A 13,912-nucleotide genomic window follows, 5' to 3' on the forward strand; every position below is an offset into this window, starting at 1 on the left:
AACTCGCTATCAGAAGGCATCAAAGATCTGAAAATGAAATAACTACTAGAACCTTGCGGGAATTCCAATGACGGATCCAAATCAGAAAGACACCGAGTTCAAAAAGCAAATATTTGTATGATGTTAATAAACACCATAAGAAAAATAAAATCATAGTTTCTAGCATGTCACTAAGTGGGACAACTTATGAGTAAGAATTTGTAGCAAATAAAATGCATAAGTACTGCACAGATAGAATAGAGACAAGTGACTTCACATTTTACTGTATTTTTCAAGACATTTAATGATTAATCTTTTTTGCTATTACTGCCCAACACTTCACATAAGAAATCAGTAAAAGAAAAACTGGCAAGTTATTCAGTCTTTATCCCACTTGTTTACCTTTCTACAGACACAGCTTCAACAGACTTCTTTGGTCCAGTATTAAAATACAGGAATAATAATAACAGAACAGGCTGCTCTCTTGAAATCCTGCATCTGAAAGTGGCTTCTAAGTTAAATTAACCACTAAGGCATCACCTCCACTCTGGGGTGTTCAATTTCACATCTTGATTTTGAGGAGAAGGATGCTTTTGAATTAAATTCCTTGATCTCCCTCACTTGTTGTACTTTGATTTGCCACATGGAACAGTTTCAGATCATGCTAACTGTATTTCTTCAGATGAAACTAAACCAGAAGATGTGCTTTATATATTTTGACTGCTAATGGGCATTTACTCTGAGAGACCAGACAAGAGCTAGTCTGAAATAAGACTTCCAAAAAACATATGGTATGGGCACCAGATCCTGAGTTCCAGCTGTTTAACTTCATACATTAGTTTCCATTGCACAGAACTGTTTGCTGAAGTGCAAACTGTCAGTGTAGACTGGGAATAGAAATACTTAAAATCACGGGCTCTCACTTTGAGTACGGCAAAGCAAGCCTGCAAATCTTCGCAGATTTGGATTCTTCACTTTGAGAAACTATTCAATCACTTGTGCCACATTAAATTGGATACCAAAATTTGCTTTTTGTATCTCTACTGGAGATTAATAAAAGGTACCACAAATGTGTCTGCATACTTAAATACAGTGTCTTCGGGTCTAGATAGATAGACCAAATGAATACAGTCTCTCAGATAAATATATTCACAGAGCAGACACATGGATACCTTGATGAAGTTTAAGTTGAATCTTGTAATAACATCAAGTTCGAACCTTATTCAGGAGTTACTGGTACAACTGTCTATATTACTGTATTAGTGTTTATATAGCAAGGTAAACACATGTGAAGTAAAATTAGTGTAATTTTCTTAAAATCTTCTAGGAAACTATTCAGTCATATTTATTTGCTATCTCAACTTAGAATAAGAGTTCCTGCAAACCACATCAGGTCAAGAATAGAAAATGCGTATTATCCCCTATTCTATAGCTTCTCTAAATACTGTAATGATATATTTCTGTAGCCCAGTTTGGTAACACTTTCTAACTTAAGGTGGAAAAGCTGTGACCTTTCTGTCTTCTAGTTAAGCTTGTATTCAAGGGTGAAGGCCTGTCCGTACTGAATTGCTGTTTTACCTTTATTCATGGCTTCATTATTTTATGTTGGAATCTTGTGGAATCATTAAAGATTAGTATGTTACTGATACACAATTATTTTATTTTTTTTAGTCGCATACAACAAAAACATATGCATCCAATAGGTATAGTCAAGTCACCTACCATAGTTTGCTACACAGAGCGCTGGGCAACTTCTGTACCTTTTTTTCTATAGATTTTCCTGCTTCCAGGAAAACAGAGACCAACAGTTGCCTACTCTTCTAACGGGCTGAGCTCCCATTTGCACTTTTTCTCAGAGTTCTAGAAAATCAAGGTAGGTTTTGGAATCGATGAACAGATTTTGGATATTTCAGAAGACAATACCAGAAATACATGGTTCTCATTCTTCAACACTTTCTTCTCTCTCCTCCGTATTTTAAAAGGTAGAGGATAGAATCCGAATGCTTGTATTGCTTATTCATGGGGGACAAAGAAACAGGGCTAGATAAAGGCAGTATCTCACATAAGCAGCTGACAAGTCATTTTAGCATGAATGGAATGCTATTATACCCTAAAATCTGCCACAGCAATTTTCTAATACATCTGTATCTCTCTCTGAAGAAATACCTGATAACAGTAATTTGGTATTGGACAGTACTGAATAGTGTCAAAGTGTTCTCTTTCCATAGAAAGGACTCGTAGAATCACAAGTTTTAACTCAACCCCCCACCCCACCTTTCAAACCCTCATTCAGCAAAATGTAGCTCATCAGATGCTTAACTTTTTCACTGTATTACACAAGCACACTCAGCATCTTATAAGATATACAGGCCTTTTCTCTAACTCTTGCTTGATTTGCTGAGTCAAGAGGAAAGGCAGCTTGTGAAAGCTGATGGTTAGAACACCTTGCAAGAAAAAAATAGGATACCTTTGCCTTCAAATTATTCCTTTCAAAGTTAGCATCATTCAGCTCATCAACATTACAGAAAAAACACGATTCCACATATATTTGTACCGTTCAGGCACAGCATCATTTTTTTTCTGTTGAGTTATGTGTAATGAAGGATTTAGATGGATAAGTATACAGTACAGCTGCCCTGCTATTTTTAATGTTAACAATTCTGATGAAAATAATCTAATACAAAAATAAGGATCTAATTTCCCGGGAGACCTCAAACAGATATGAACATCAGACCCAGAGGCATACCTTCCATATTTTATTCACTAACCTACTGTGAAAAGGCCTGTCAAGAAAACCTCAAAATTTTGCTATGAAAGCATTCTGACACTCCAGTTAGGCAATAAAAGAGACTTTTTTTCCCCAAAGTGGAGGCTCTGCTTATTCAGAGTACAGCTACCATTCCACATGATTTCCCACTACAGTTTAGAGATTACGTATTGGGAATTCTGTTTTCTTAACTAATGCGCTATACAGACCTGTAAAATATGTCTATATGCTCTGAACACCACTCTGTAAGCTTTGCCTTTTTTCTGTTATCAAAAATAAGGATCATTTCATTTGGGAAATGAAATTGTAGTTTTACTTAAAATATCTTCTTTTGTTTTTCTCTTTTTTAAAATATGTTTACAATAAAAATTTTGTAAAGTTATATATCAAAGAAAAGCTTAAGGGAAATACTTCAATCTGTCTCTCTGAAGACAAATTTTTAATGTTTAATGAGGCAGTTCAATAAAACACGTCTGTTGAGAACGAAAATCTGTATGCATGACTTTCCATAGTTTGCTGCACTGTTAAAATCTCAAAAGCATCAATATTGAACAAAAAGTAAAAGAAGTGAAAGAAAGGTGAAGTTTAATGAACACAGGGATTTCCTGCCTAACTAAACTAATTCTTAAAATTGTCTTCAAACACTAACAAGTCAACACAACACACTTAGTTTCATTCTACACTAGAAAGTAGTGATTTCACCAGGAAGCCAACACTTCGATTCCAGTGACTAAATTACTGATCCAAGTCCTCACTGTAAAAAAATCTCCTTTTTTTTGTCAGCTATCTTCATTAGAAAATAAAAATCAAACAACACAGGAAGATAAATAGGCATTTCTCATAAAAATCATACTTATCAACACCATGAATATTGTCTTCCAAATTATCTCAAATTATGACTACTTCACATTATAATATGTGGGAAAGAAGTTCAGAAAAGTCCAGTGTGTCTATTAATTTAGCAGAATTTATTGGGAATACTCTTCTTATGCGTGACCTCAACACTAGAAAATTTAATATGCAATATTTCACTCATTTTGAAGCTATCGGAAAATGAGCAGATATGGAAAGCTTTCACTAATTGAAAAATGAAGGCTTTTACTGATTTTGTTTCCTTTTACATTTAGATAATGATGACTCATAAACCTTAAAACAGAGCATAGTTATAGCTTTCAATGATATATTTTTTTACACTGCAGAAGAAATAATTTCAGATATAAACCTTGGTTCTTGAGCCAACTTTCAGGAGAAAGGTTCAGTGATGGCAAGGAATATGTGTTTTCTTTCCGCTCTTTCAGCATAGTACATAAAGCATAAATAATATGAGCACTTTCTGCCACAGTGAACACTGTGGTATTTGAAAAATAATTTAACAAAAATTACCTGTACTTTCTTGTCATTGACCTAAAAAAAAGAAAGGCCAGTAAGGTCCTACAGAAAGATCCTACAGCTTTTAGAAGCAGATCACGAAAGTTTCAACTTGTGGGAAAAATACCAGCTAACTTCTTGAGGAGACAGGCAGGAACTTGCTCCTGAAACTAAACAGCATAACGGATATAAAAGATACCACCTGCCACTCAGCATGAGTGCTGTTACAGAGACACAGTAACACTGAAAGTTCTTTAAATGACCATGTAAAAAAGAAGAAGAAATTTTTAAAGTGGTGAAGAATGCTTAGTAATTCATAAAATAGCAACAAGAAGTTCAGTTTTATATAGACTCCACAGCTAAATGTCAAAAAACATTCTAATTACAGAACTCATATAAATGCACAGGGATCTTGAGTATTTGACAGAAAGAATGTATCCAGTGGAAACAATAATAGAATTAGTTTTCCTGAGACTGCAGACAATGAAATGCTTTCAGTATGCAACAAACGCAACAAAATCAATATGGGAACAAGAAAGTAATGATCATAAATTTCCAGTGAAAATACAATGTTTACCTACAGATTGCCTATGTGGCAGGGTATGAAAATTCACGTTTTATTCACACAACAGGAAAGGTTTGTGGAAGAAATATTTTAATGATTTACCACAGGTACAACCAGTAAAGTATTTAATTTATAAAACACATGTATTAATGCTTTATTTTATGAATAAATCTTCCTTGGTTTACCATTATCCACTCTGGTTTATAACCCAAATTGCCATCCCAGATTAATTATTCAAATTGTTCTTTGGAAAACAGTAACTTGTATAATGCAGTTGTACAGTAATATCAAGATTCAAACGACTACAGAATTATGACTAACAGCTATGTAAGAATACTACATTTTGCGAGCATGTAAAAAGAGAACTGTTATAAATCAAATGATAAAACATAATTATATTAGCTGCTTTTGACTTTGAGGATAACATTGATTTCCTTTCCACTGTCTTTCTTCCTATGCAGAAAATAAAAGGCTTCCACACAGGAAAAAAATAATCAATTAATTTAAATGCTCTCCATTAAAGACAAAGGAAACTGAAGAAAGAGGGAGACAGTTATGCACTTTTTGAGACAGTCGATAAAGGAAATGAATTTCACATCAAGAGAGTATATGATGTGATGAAAGACAATTGAGATAAAAGCTTAGATGTTACTGAAACGAACTGCAACTCTAACAGTAAAGCTTTTTGCCATAGTGAATTACCAAAGACAACTGAAGAGGTTTCATACAGGCCCACAATATTATCTCTGGTAGCTCTGTCCCATCACTGTCATATGATACTGTGCACTGCTTAAATATTCCTGGTGTTATGACAATCCCCACAGAAATACTGCCCTTCTGTACTTGCACAAATTGCTTGTGGGAAGCATATTTGCAATAGTATGCTTATATAGTTAAAATAGGGAATCATACATTAAAAATATGTCCTGTCATGCACCAGGATCACTGTGTAGATGCAGTGGTGATCTACATGTTTATAGCTCTGAGAACTAACAGATGAGATCAATGAAGTCAGTATTTGAGAGAAAGCTATGATTTAAGAGAACAATAAACAATTTGCGAATTATTTTAAGGAATGAAATTATATTTGACCTATAATGTGAAAATGTTTATTAGCTAGATCCTGACCAAACAAGAATGGCTAACAAAGATTGTTCTTCTGGTAGAGACCCAGAAGAGGCTATTAGAAATAATAATGTTAATAAATAATGATAATAAAATGTGGGAAGAGGAGGAAATAGAAATAGTAATAAAGTCAGGGGAAAAGAAAGAGAACGAGGGCAAAATTTTATATCCTTTTAAAACACGATATTTAGTAAACTTTAGAGTCCATTTAATAGAATCTGATTTTGCATGGTAGATAGGAAAGAATACTTATTCTCTATGTTATACAAGATTAATGCCACTTAGGTCAACGAAGAAGCCACTGATGTAAAAATCAGTCTCCGCTTCAAAACTGTCACAGCTCTGAACTGTACAGTTCAGAAATAAGTTTTAATATATGTTGGTCCTTCAAGGACTAGTATGATTACTACCTGTTTCCAAATATTTCATATTCCATTTGTAATTGTAAATATTTCATTTATATAGTCTTCAAAATATATTTTAATGAATATTTAATTTCATCTATATTGCAAATATTGTAATTTGCAATATTTCATTTATATATGCAAGAAAAGAATTGTAGATGCGTTTGGAATACATCATTTTTACTATGCATATCTGCAATGGAAGCTCTGGTTTTGGCCTGTGTGCACTGTATGCATACTTATTACATACTCTATGCAGTTCAAACAGAATGCAGACTTCCACAAACAGATTAAATTCCCCTCATTACACAACCACATATGTCTGAACTCAGCATAATAACGTCAGGTGGTACCATGAAAGATGAATCAAATACAGATTCCCAGTTTAAAATGAATTTCACTGATATACACTGTACAAGAAAAGTGGTACAATGTATGCTCCTCATCCAAAATAATTATATTTAAAAAATTTTGTATCTGACTTTCAAGTATGGAACATAACACTTTTGTTATTTTTAGTCTATTCATATTGAGTTATCATTACCATTCAAAGTGGTCAAATGATGGCATAACATTAAGATTCAATGGCAATAATCATTCGTTCTTATATGTATGATCAATATTGTTAGAGTTGAGTAACTACATGTATTTTAATATTTTTCCTTTTAATTTTTAAAATTCTATTCTGCAGAAGTTAAATTCTATCACCTGCTTATTAGGTAAACAGCAAGAAGAAAACAAATTACGTACTTCTCACTTGGGAAAGTTAGACACATCTTGGACTTGAAGGTCATTTCTTAGAGGAGATATGAAGGGATTTGGGGGGAAAGGGAAAAGTATGTGTTCATGATGTAATTATCTATACTCTCCATTCATTAATAAAAGACAGTAGGTATATTTCACAAAAAACAGTCATGACAGTTAAGCTTTCTCAAAAAAAAATCTAGCTCAAAAGTCAGATTTCCATCTACCATAAACTAGCTCTGCAGCTTTGATGTTGTGATATTAGAGGAAAGTTTTAAACTAATTTCAACACCAGCCAAGTAATAAATAAAAACCCCAAACTGATTGCATAATGTAGCACCTCAAGGAATAAGATCATCTGAACTGCATTTCTAACATGGAAAACTTTTTAAACTTCAGTTCACTTTATAAGAAACTTAATGAAAGTAAATAAATATATGAGACTACGGTGTAAAACAACCTATAAAATTACTGTTCCTTTATATTTGTTTCATTCTGTGAATTGCATAGGCTACTCATACAGACATAAGAGAATGCCATAAAGCGTGTAAATGAATAAGGATGTGTGAATACATCTTCTATCTAGACTGCAAAGTACCATTTGCCCCGAAATGTCTGTTAAAGCATTCAAGAATAAGAACAACTCTCTTCTACAGTCAATGTGTGTGCACTGTTTTCTTAATATGAATGTCCCAAGTAACATGCAAGGTTGCATTTGATGTCTTCTTATCGTCTCTTTTCAGCTGTAATATCTTTTTCAATCAAAGATACAATTATGTGTCATAACTTTGTCAAACAGCATGTGGCATTTTCACTTGTTAAAAGATTATTGAATAGAATAATTTGTTTTCCTTACCCATTTCAGACATCTCTGGCACAGTAACAATGTATGGTCCATCTGTAAATTTTGGTGCATTGTCGTTGATATCCTGCACTTTGATAATAAATTCAGATTCAGGCTCAAGTGGCTTGTTTGTCCGTCTATCAATAGCTTGGGCATGAAGCACATAGTGTGTCTTCTGCTCTCGATCTAGGCTTTTGGTTGAATGGATGTCTCCGGTCGTGTCATCGATAATGAATATAGTTCCCGCCCCTTCTCCAGTAAGAATGTATTTGACAGATCCATCACCTTTGTCAGAATTGGAGTGCAGCTGTAGAATATATACACATAAAATCATATGAAATGACATATTAAATTCCATAAAAGGTTATTGCACATAAGATATAAAAACTACAGTATTTCTGTTAGCACCATTCTACTTAGTTTTTAACCTTCCCACCTCTTGCCATCATTCCTCATGTGCTATTTCTGGCAAGTCAATCATTTTGTCCAGTGTCATTTCCACCCAGCATAGTTCATTTTTTAAGCTGGGATATCTTGGATTCTACATTCATCCTAGAAAACCTCCCAAGTCAAAAATATGCTAGCACCTATTTTTTATTTTAGTTCGGTTTGATTTTAGTCCTTCTAGTAGTTATCTTACAGATCTCATTGCTAGAAACTCTGCCTTAAACACTAAGCCTGAAGCAGACACACCGAGGACTGTTTGCTTCAAGGACTGTAGTTCAGTCCCACCACCCACGTTATCCTCTAGGGCCCCAAGGACAGCACCACTTACTGCAAAGGGAAACTGCGCACTGTGGCAGTGACAGCTGGCTGTCCAGGATTACTCTGTCCCTCAACAAAACACATCCCTTTCTTGTTCGTTTATTGTTAATGATAAAGTCACTTAATCTGCTTGTATTTAAACTAATTATAATGAAGTAATGAACTTTGACAGATACTTTTCATTGTTCCTAACATACACTTTGTGCTTTATAATATACAGTAAGTATATTGTACCCCACCTTGAGTAGAATAAAGTTTATATTTACTGGGGAAAAAACAACAATAACAAAACCAAACAACAACAACAAAAAAGTAAAAGTCACTACGTAACCTGGTGTTTTAAGAGGTGACATGAAAGAGCTACCCATTAAGTCTCAGTGCTTCTAACTTGAGTATAAAGAATTGCCTGTTTAGATTATAAATGAACAGGTGTTCTCTGAGAATAAGGGGTGACTTTTTAACAGATTGAGAGGCTTTGTGGGTTTTTTTCTTTAAAATGACTTTGAGAACAGAATGTATTTATAGAGGTGCACAATAAGAACAATGTGATAATGCAGAAATGAACAGCCTCAGGTATTGTGCAGTTATACTGTGATGTTAAATCAGAAAGGAAACTTTCTAATTTTAAGAATTCGCTCATTCTTATTCTTATCCCACTGCCCTGACTGTCTCTCAGTACCTGCAATGTGGTATTACTAAGTTTCTATATAGAATCTGAGCAAAAGGAGTAAGCATATGGGGGCTGATGACATTTTTCATCTCGTGTATTAACTCTATGAAATTACAGTGCTGCATATAATTTATATCTTGTCCTGTGGGGGGATTTGGGAGGGGGAAGTCTAATGAAATTAAGATTGTCAGCTCATATAAACTTCACAGTAACATCAGTCAACGCGCCATACGCTTATCTGAGCCACAAGAAGCTCTGACTGAATATCCAAAACAAAACTACGTCAAAGTGGATCCACTTTTTTGATTTTGAAGATGGAAGAAAGAAAGAAGCAGAGAAAGGGTCTTTTATAGAACAGCAGGACAATCTTACATCTTTTTTTTAGAGCACTGATGGGCAAAATGCTGGTTACATCTTGTCTTATCCTCAGAATAATACTGTATTCTATTAACAAAGGAATAATACACTCAATGTAAAATGCCAGGGACCCAAACTTCCTAAAAAGTCAAAATGTTCTCTGAAGTGATTTATTCCTAAAAACAAGAATAGTAGGTATTCTGGTATTCTAATCCTGGTTTGCTGGTATTCTAATTTTTCAGAAACAATCAGAATTGTTTTTCTCTTCTGCAGGTTCCTTTTTTGATAAAATGATTCCTAAGTCCTAGTGTTTACAAAAAAACATTTGCCTTAGAAAATGTTAGAAAGAAAAACAAACAAAAACCACAGGAGTAAATTTGTATGCCCAGGAAAATGACAAATCCGCTGGGTTTATGAAGCTATAAGGAACTCAAGTTAAAACTATCCCTAACAGCAAAATATCAGAAGAATCTCTGTCCTCATTCTCTTCTTTTAATTCTGCATGAATACACATAAAATCTTATTCAGGTATACCATCAGCAAAATCACTCTATTCATAATGGGAAATATGAAATTATAAACCAATTAAGAAATTGGTTGCATAGGTAAGAAATCAAAAGAATAAGGAAATATCAACATAAACATGGCATTCCACTACCATACTGCAGAAAGGCAAATTCAGTGTCATAGCAGGAAACGCATGGAACATTTGGAAAAATTAATAACATTAGATACTTCTTGTTGTGAAGAAAAAACTATTTGTACTTGTCATCAGTGAAGAAAATCCAGATACTTTTTGAGTCAGAGGGCTTTTACATCTAAAAAGTAATAAAAATTAAGAAACACAAAAGATTCTCAGCTGATTGCATGGCCAACCAATTATATGCTATTCCTGCTAAACATAATGTTACCTAACAAACTTCAATTCAAAAATGCAGGCAGGAATGTTATTAGAAGAAAAGAATCTGGTAATAAACACAAAGCCTTCAATTTGCTACTGTATCTTTTAAACTGCAGTTGTAAGGCAACCACTGAAAACAAGAGAAAGTGAAGAAATGTTAGTTTCTGCTTCCCTATTTTATGAAATTTATTATATTGTTTTAAATACAACACTTTGATTTAAGCCTTTTAATTTCTAATGCTGAATTTTAAATTTACATAGGAGGATTTTGCATAGCACTTCTACTGCATAACAAAAGGCTCTTTCTGTTGTCACATGGTTTATATTTTAGCTTTTCTGTAAAGTAAAGATTAAATAAAGATTCGTCTTCTTAAATACTTCCATCTCAGTACAAATTGGCCTAAGTAGAAAAATATCAAGGCTTCTCTCAAACACTTATTTGCAATATGTGTCTTGCTGAAGTGAGCCCCTGGGAATCCCTGCTTAAGACAATGCCTACCAGATTAATGAGATACTCGTGTCTCTGAGCATGGTGCACTTCTTTCCTTTCCCTGCGTACTATGAAATCATCTCTGCAACAGGTGGTTTATTCCACAAAAGCATTTCTAATTAGAAGAGATGTGATCCACTGCTTAGGTTACAAATTTATTGTTTGGGAGACTGTGTTTCTGCAGCTATGTCTGTAATGATTTATAAAAGACAGCAAGGGAGCAAAATCTAGCTTGGACAACAGTGGACTCCCTCTTTACTTGGGACTGCTGCAGCTATTTTTCTTTTAGATTAATTTGACAAAGAGGGGGATTCCACTAAGCAATGCAGTCTCAAGCCAACCCATGTTCTCTTCCCCAGTTCAGACCTAATTTGTCATCTCAACCCAGATCCCCAGAAAGGTTCTGGGTATTTTATTTCAATGAGATGCCACCACCTCTGCCAATGACTACTGCAAGAATATGTATACACTAGAGGGTGAAACACTCACACACTGTAGTAATGTGAATAAATAGCTTGGATAAACACAAAATGCAGTGTTATTTTTTCCCTACTGTGCCAGTCAGAGACATAAAGTTGGAACATTGCAGGAGTCTCTTAATTTAAAAGTAATACAAACACATGGCAAACTGAAACATGATTACTCATAATGTTGAGATGAGCACTGAGAAGAAATACATGGGAAATATGCCAAACATCAGAACATGGCTCTCTGAATTCTGTATCAGAGGTTTTAACTATGACTACGAAAACATTAATGAAAAGGTCTTTCAGTAGGTTTTGGTTTCTGATAGTCCACCACATCTAATGATTATATATTGGTCTGTGATATTAACTTTTTAAGTGGTACTTAAAGAAGCTTTTTTTTTTCCTTCTTAAATTGTTTCAACTTGCTTCCCTAAGCAATCTCACCTTAGACCCCAAACCTAATTTTGAAAAGGACTTTGCAGACCAACAGTTTGCTTAGTTAACCACTAGAGACTAATACAGCTTGTACCCACCAATCAGCCCTTCCTAGCTCCCCAGGGCTCCTCTGACCCTACCCACAACTCAGGCCCTCATTGCAGTCCCCCCCAGCACCACCAGCCCCTGCCCCAGTAATGCTGCAGCAGGGCTGGTCTCCAGCTCCGCACAGGGCAGGCTTGAGGGACCGTGTCCCATCCTGGCCCCATCCTCAGGTAGGTGCCCGATCTCTGGGGCTGGGGCTGCCCCAGTGGCCCCTTGTTGCCCTGCTCACAGCTGGTCTTATCACTGCTGACTTAGTTATGCTCCTAACAAGAACATACCTACTAAATATTAAATATTCTGAATCTGTCCACAACCAGAAGTTGCCAGAAAGTATTTAATTTTCATCACCTATAGGGCATTATTCCTGTCTTTATTTCTCTGAATTTTTAGGGAAAGAAGAAACTGAAAATAATAGCTGAAGAGGATATCTGGAATGTCACCTTTATCAACCCAGTGGGCTCCACTTCTTGACATACTGAAAAACAGGTTGGATTCAGGATGATTTATGACAGTTTCTCAATCTTTAACTAGCCTGTATCAGTAATGTATGACTGATTTTGCAGAATAGCAACCAAGGTGTCCTTGTTTTGCTAAGACTTAACATTTTTCTTCCATCAGTCTATTTAAAAGCTTAACTTTCTTTTACCATTCCTGAACATACTCCGGAAGGATTACATTACTCAAAGGCATGATTTGAAGAGCTTTACCAAACTTTTCAGTTAATGAGGTTTCTTTATATTCTTATATTAATTTTGATACTAAAAGTCTTTAAATACTTACAATTTGATGCACCAGCATATTAACTGCTGTAAAATGAATGCACAGACTGTAGGCTTATTGCACAGCTAATACAGTATTGTAATTGCTAGTAACTCCAAAGTGATCAGGTGGCTAAAGCCTAATTGCAAAACAAAATGGTCAGATTGCTACTGCTTAGCTACTGGCCTTACTCACTACCCTTCACCTTCATACATCTTTTATTCTATGATATAAGATATGTGCTGTTCTCTTGAAAACAAAAACTTATGAAGAGCTTCCCATACATGTGCTAAATTCAAATCTGAAGCTGATTTGAAAAAATCAAGAACTGTTGCACTAACCCAATGAATCAGAGTAAAGTGGTTATATACATGTAAAATTAAATTATTTTCAAATAACTGCATAGAATTAACTTAAAACTTATTGTTAACAAATAATACACAAAATTCCAAAAGTAAAACCTGAATTCTGGTAGTTACACCACCATTATATCTTTTGAATGAAGCATTGTCTTCTGTTTGCAGAGCAGCTCGTTCTTTCAAGCAGAAGAGCAGAACCTCCCCTTCTAATTCTGTTGATGTTGCCAATCAGTTTAACCAGGAAACAAGATGTGCTGCAGCACATCACTACCACAGCAAAGTCTACCAATGTGTGCCCACCCTAGAGGCCAAGACAAAATTATTCCCAAACAACATGAGCTATGAGCTTTAGTAAAGCAGAGACAAAAATATTAAAAAAGAATGTACGCATGTTAGTTTTCATTATGCAGAACTATTTAATGCTTCACCAAAACATCAAAATGTAGATACGTATAAAGTATTAACGGTACAGCAGTAAAACACTGAGTACAAAATACTTTAAACTTCTCTCTAATAAGAACTGTTACCGTGTTGACTTCCTTTGATGTTTATGTAAACACCACATGCAATTTACAAGAAACGACACAATCACTTAGCAGTAGTAAAAACCACATATGAAATGATTCTGAATGGTGCACACTGCAAAATCAGCATCTAGCTGATACTACTGCAATGTTCATTGTGCCTATGCAGTAAATGTGTCCTCAGATTTGCCGCAGACTTGCTTCCTTTGGTCTGAGCTATAAAATATGTTTTAATGAAATATACTGCTCTGGGCAATGTCACACCTTTTGATGGAATTCTCGGA

At 34.8% G+C, this 13,912-nt stretch overlaps 1 protein-coding gene across 5 annotated transcripts in view; it reads right to left on the minus strand.

Annotated features, from left to right (window-relative positions):
- Window positions 1-13,912, minus strand: part of CDH18 (cadherin 18, type 2) — a 522,827-nt gene that overhangs the window by 130,075 nt on the left and 378,840 nt on the right. For 4 of the 5 annotated variants that reach the window (XM_014941039.1, XM_014941041.1, XM_014941037.1 and 1 more), the window contains one exon: window positions 7,809-8,103. The exons of the other annotated variant lie outside the window; for it this stretch is intronic. In XM_014941039.1, the coding sequence (XP_014796525.1) occupies window positions 7,809-8,103 (295 nt within the window). The remainder of the gene's footprint in view (window positions 1-7,808; window positions 8,104-13,912) is intronic. 5 annotated transcript variants of the gene reach the window in all.

This window comes from Calidris pugnax, unplaced genomic scaffold (assembly GCF_001431845.1).
Source record: "Calidris pugnax isolate Ruff unplaced genomic scaffold, ASM143184v1 scaffold8, whole genome shotgun sequence".
NCBI lineage: Eukaryota > Metazoa > Chordata > Aves > Charadriiformes > Scolopacidae > Calidris > Calidris pugnax.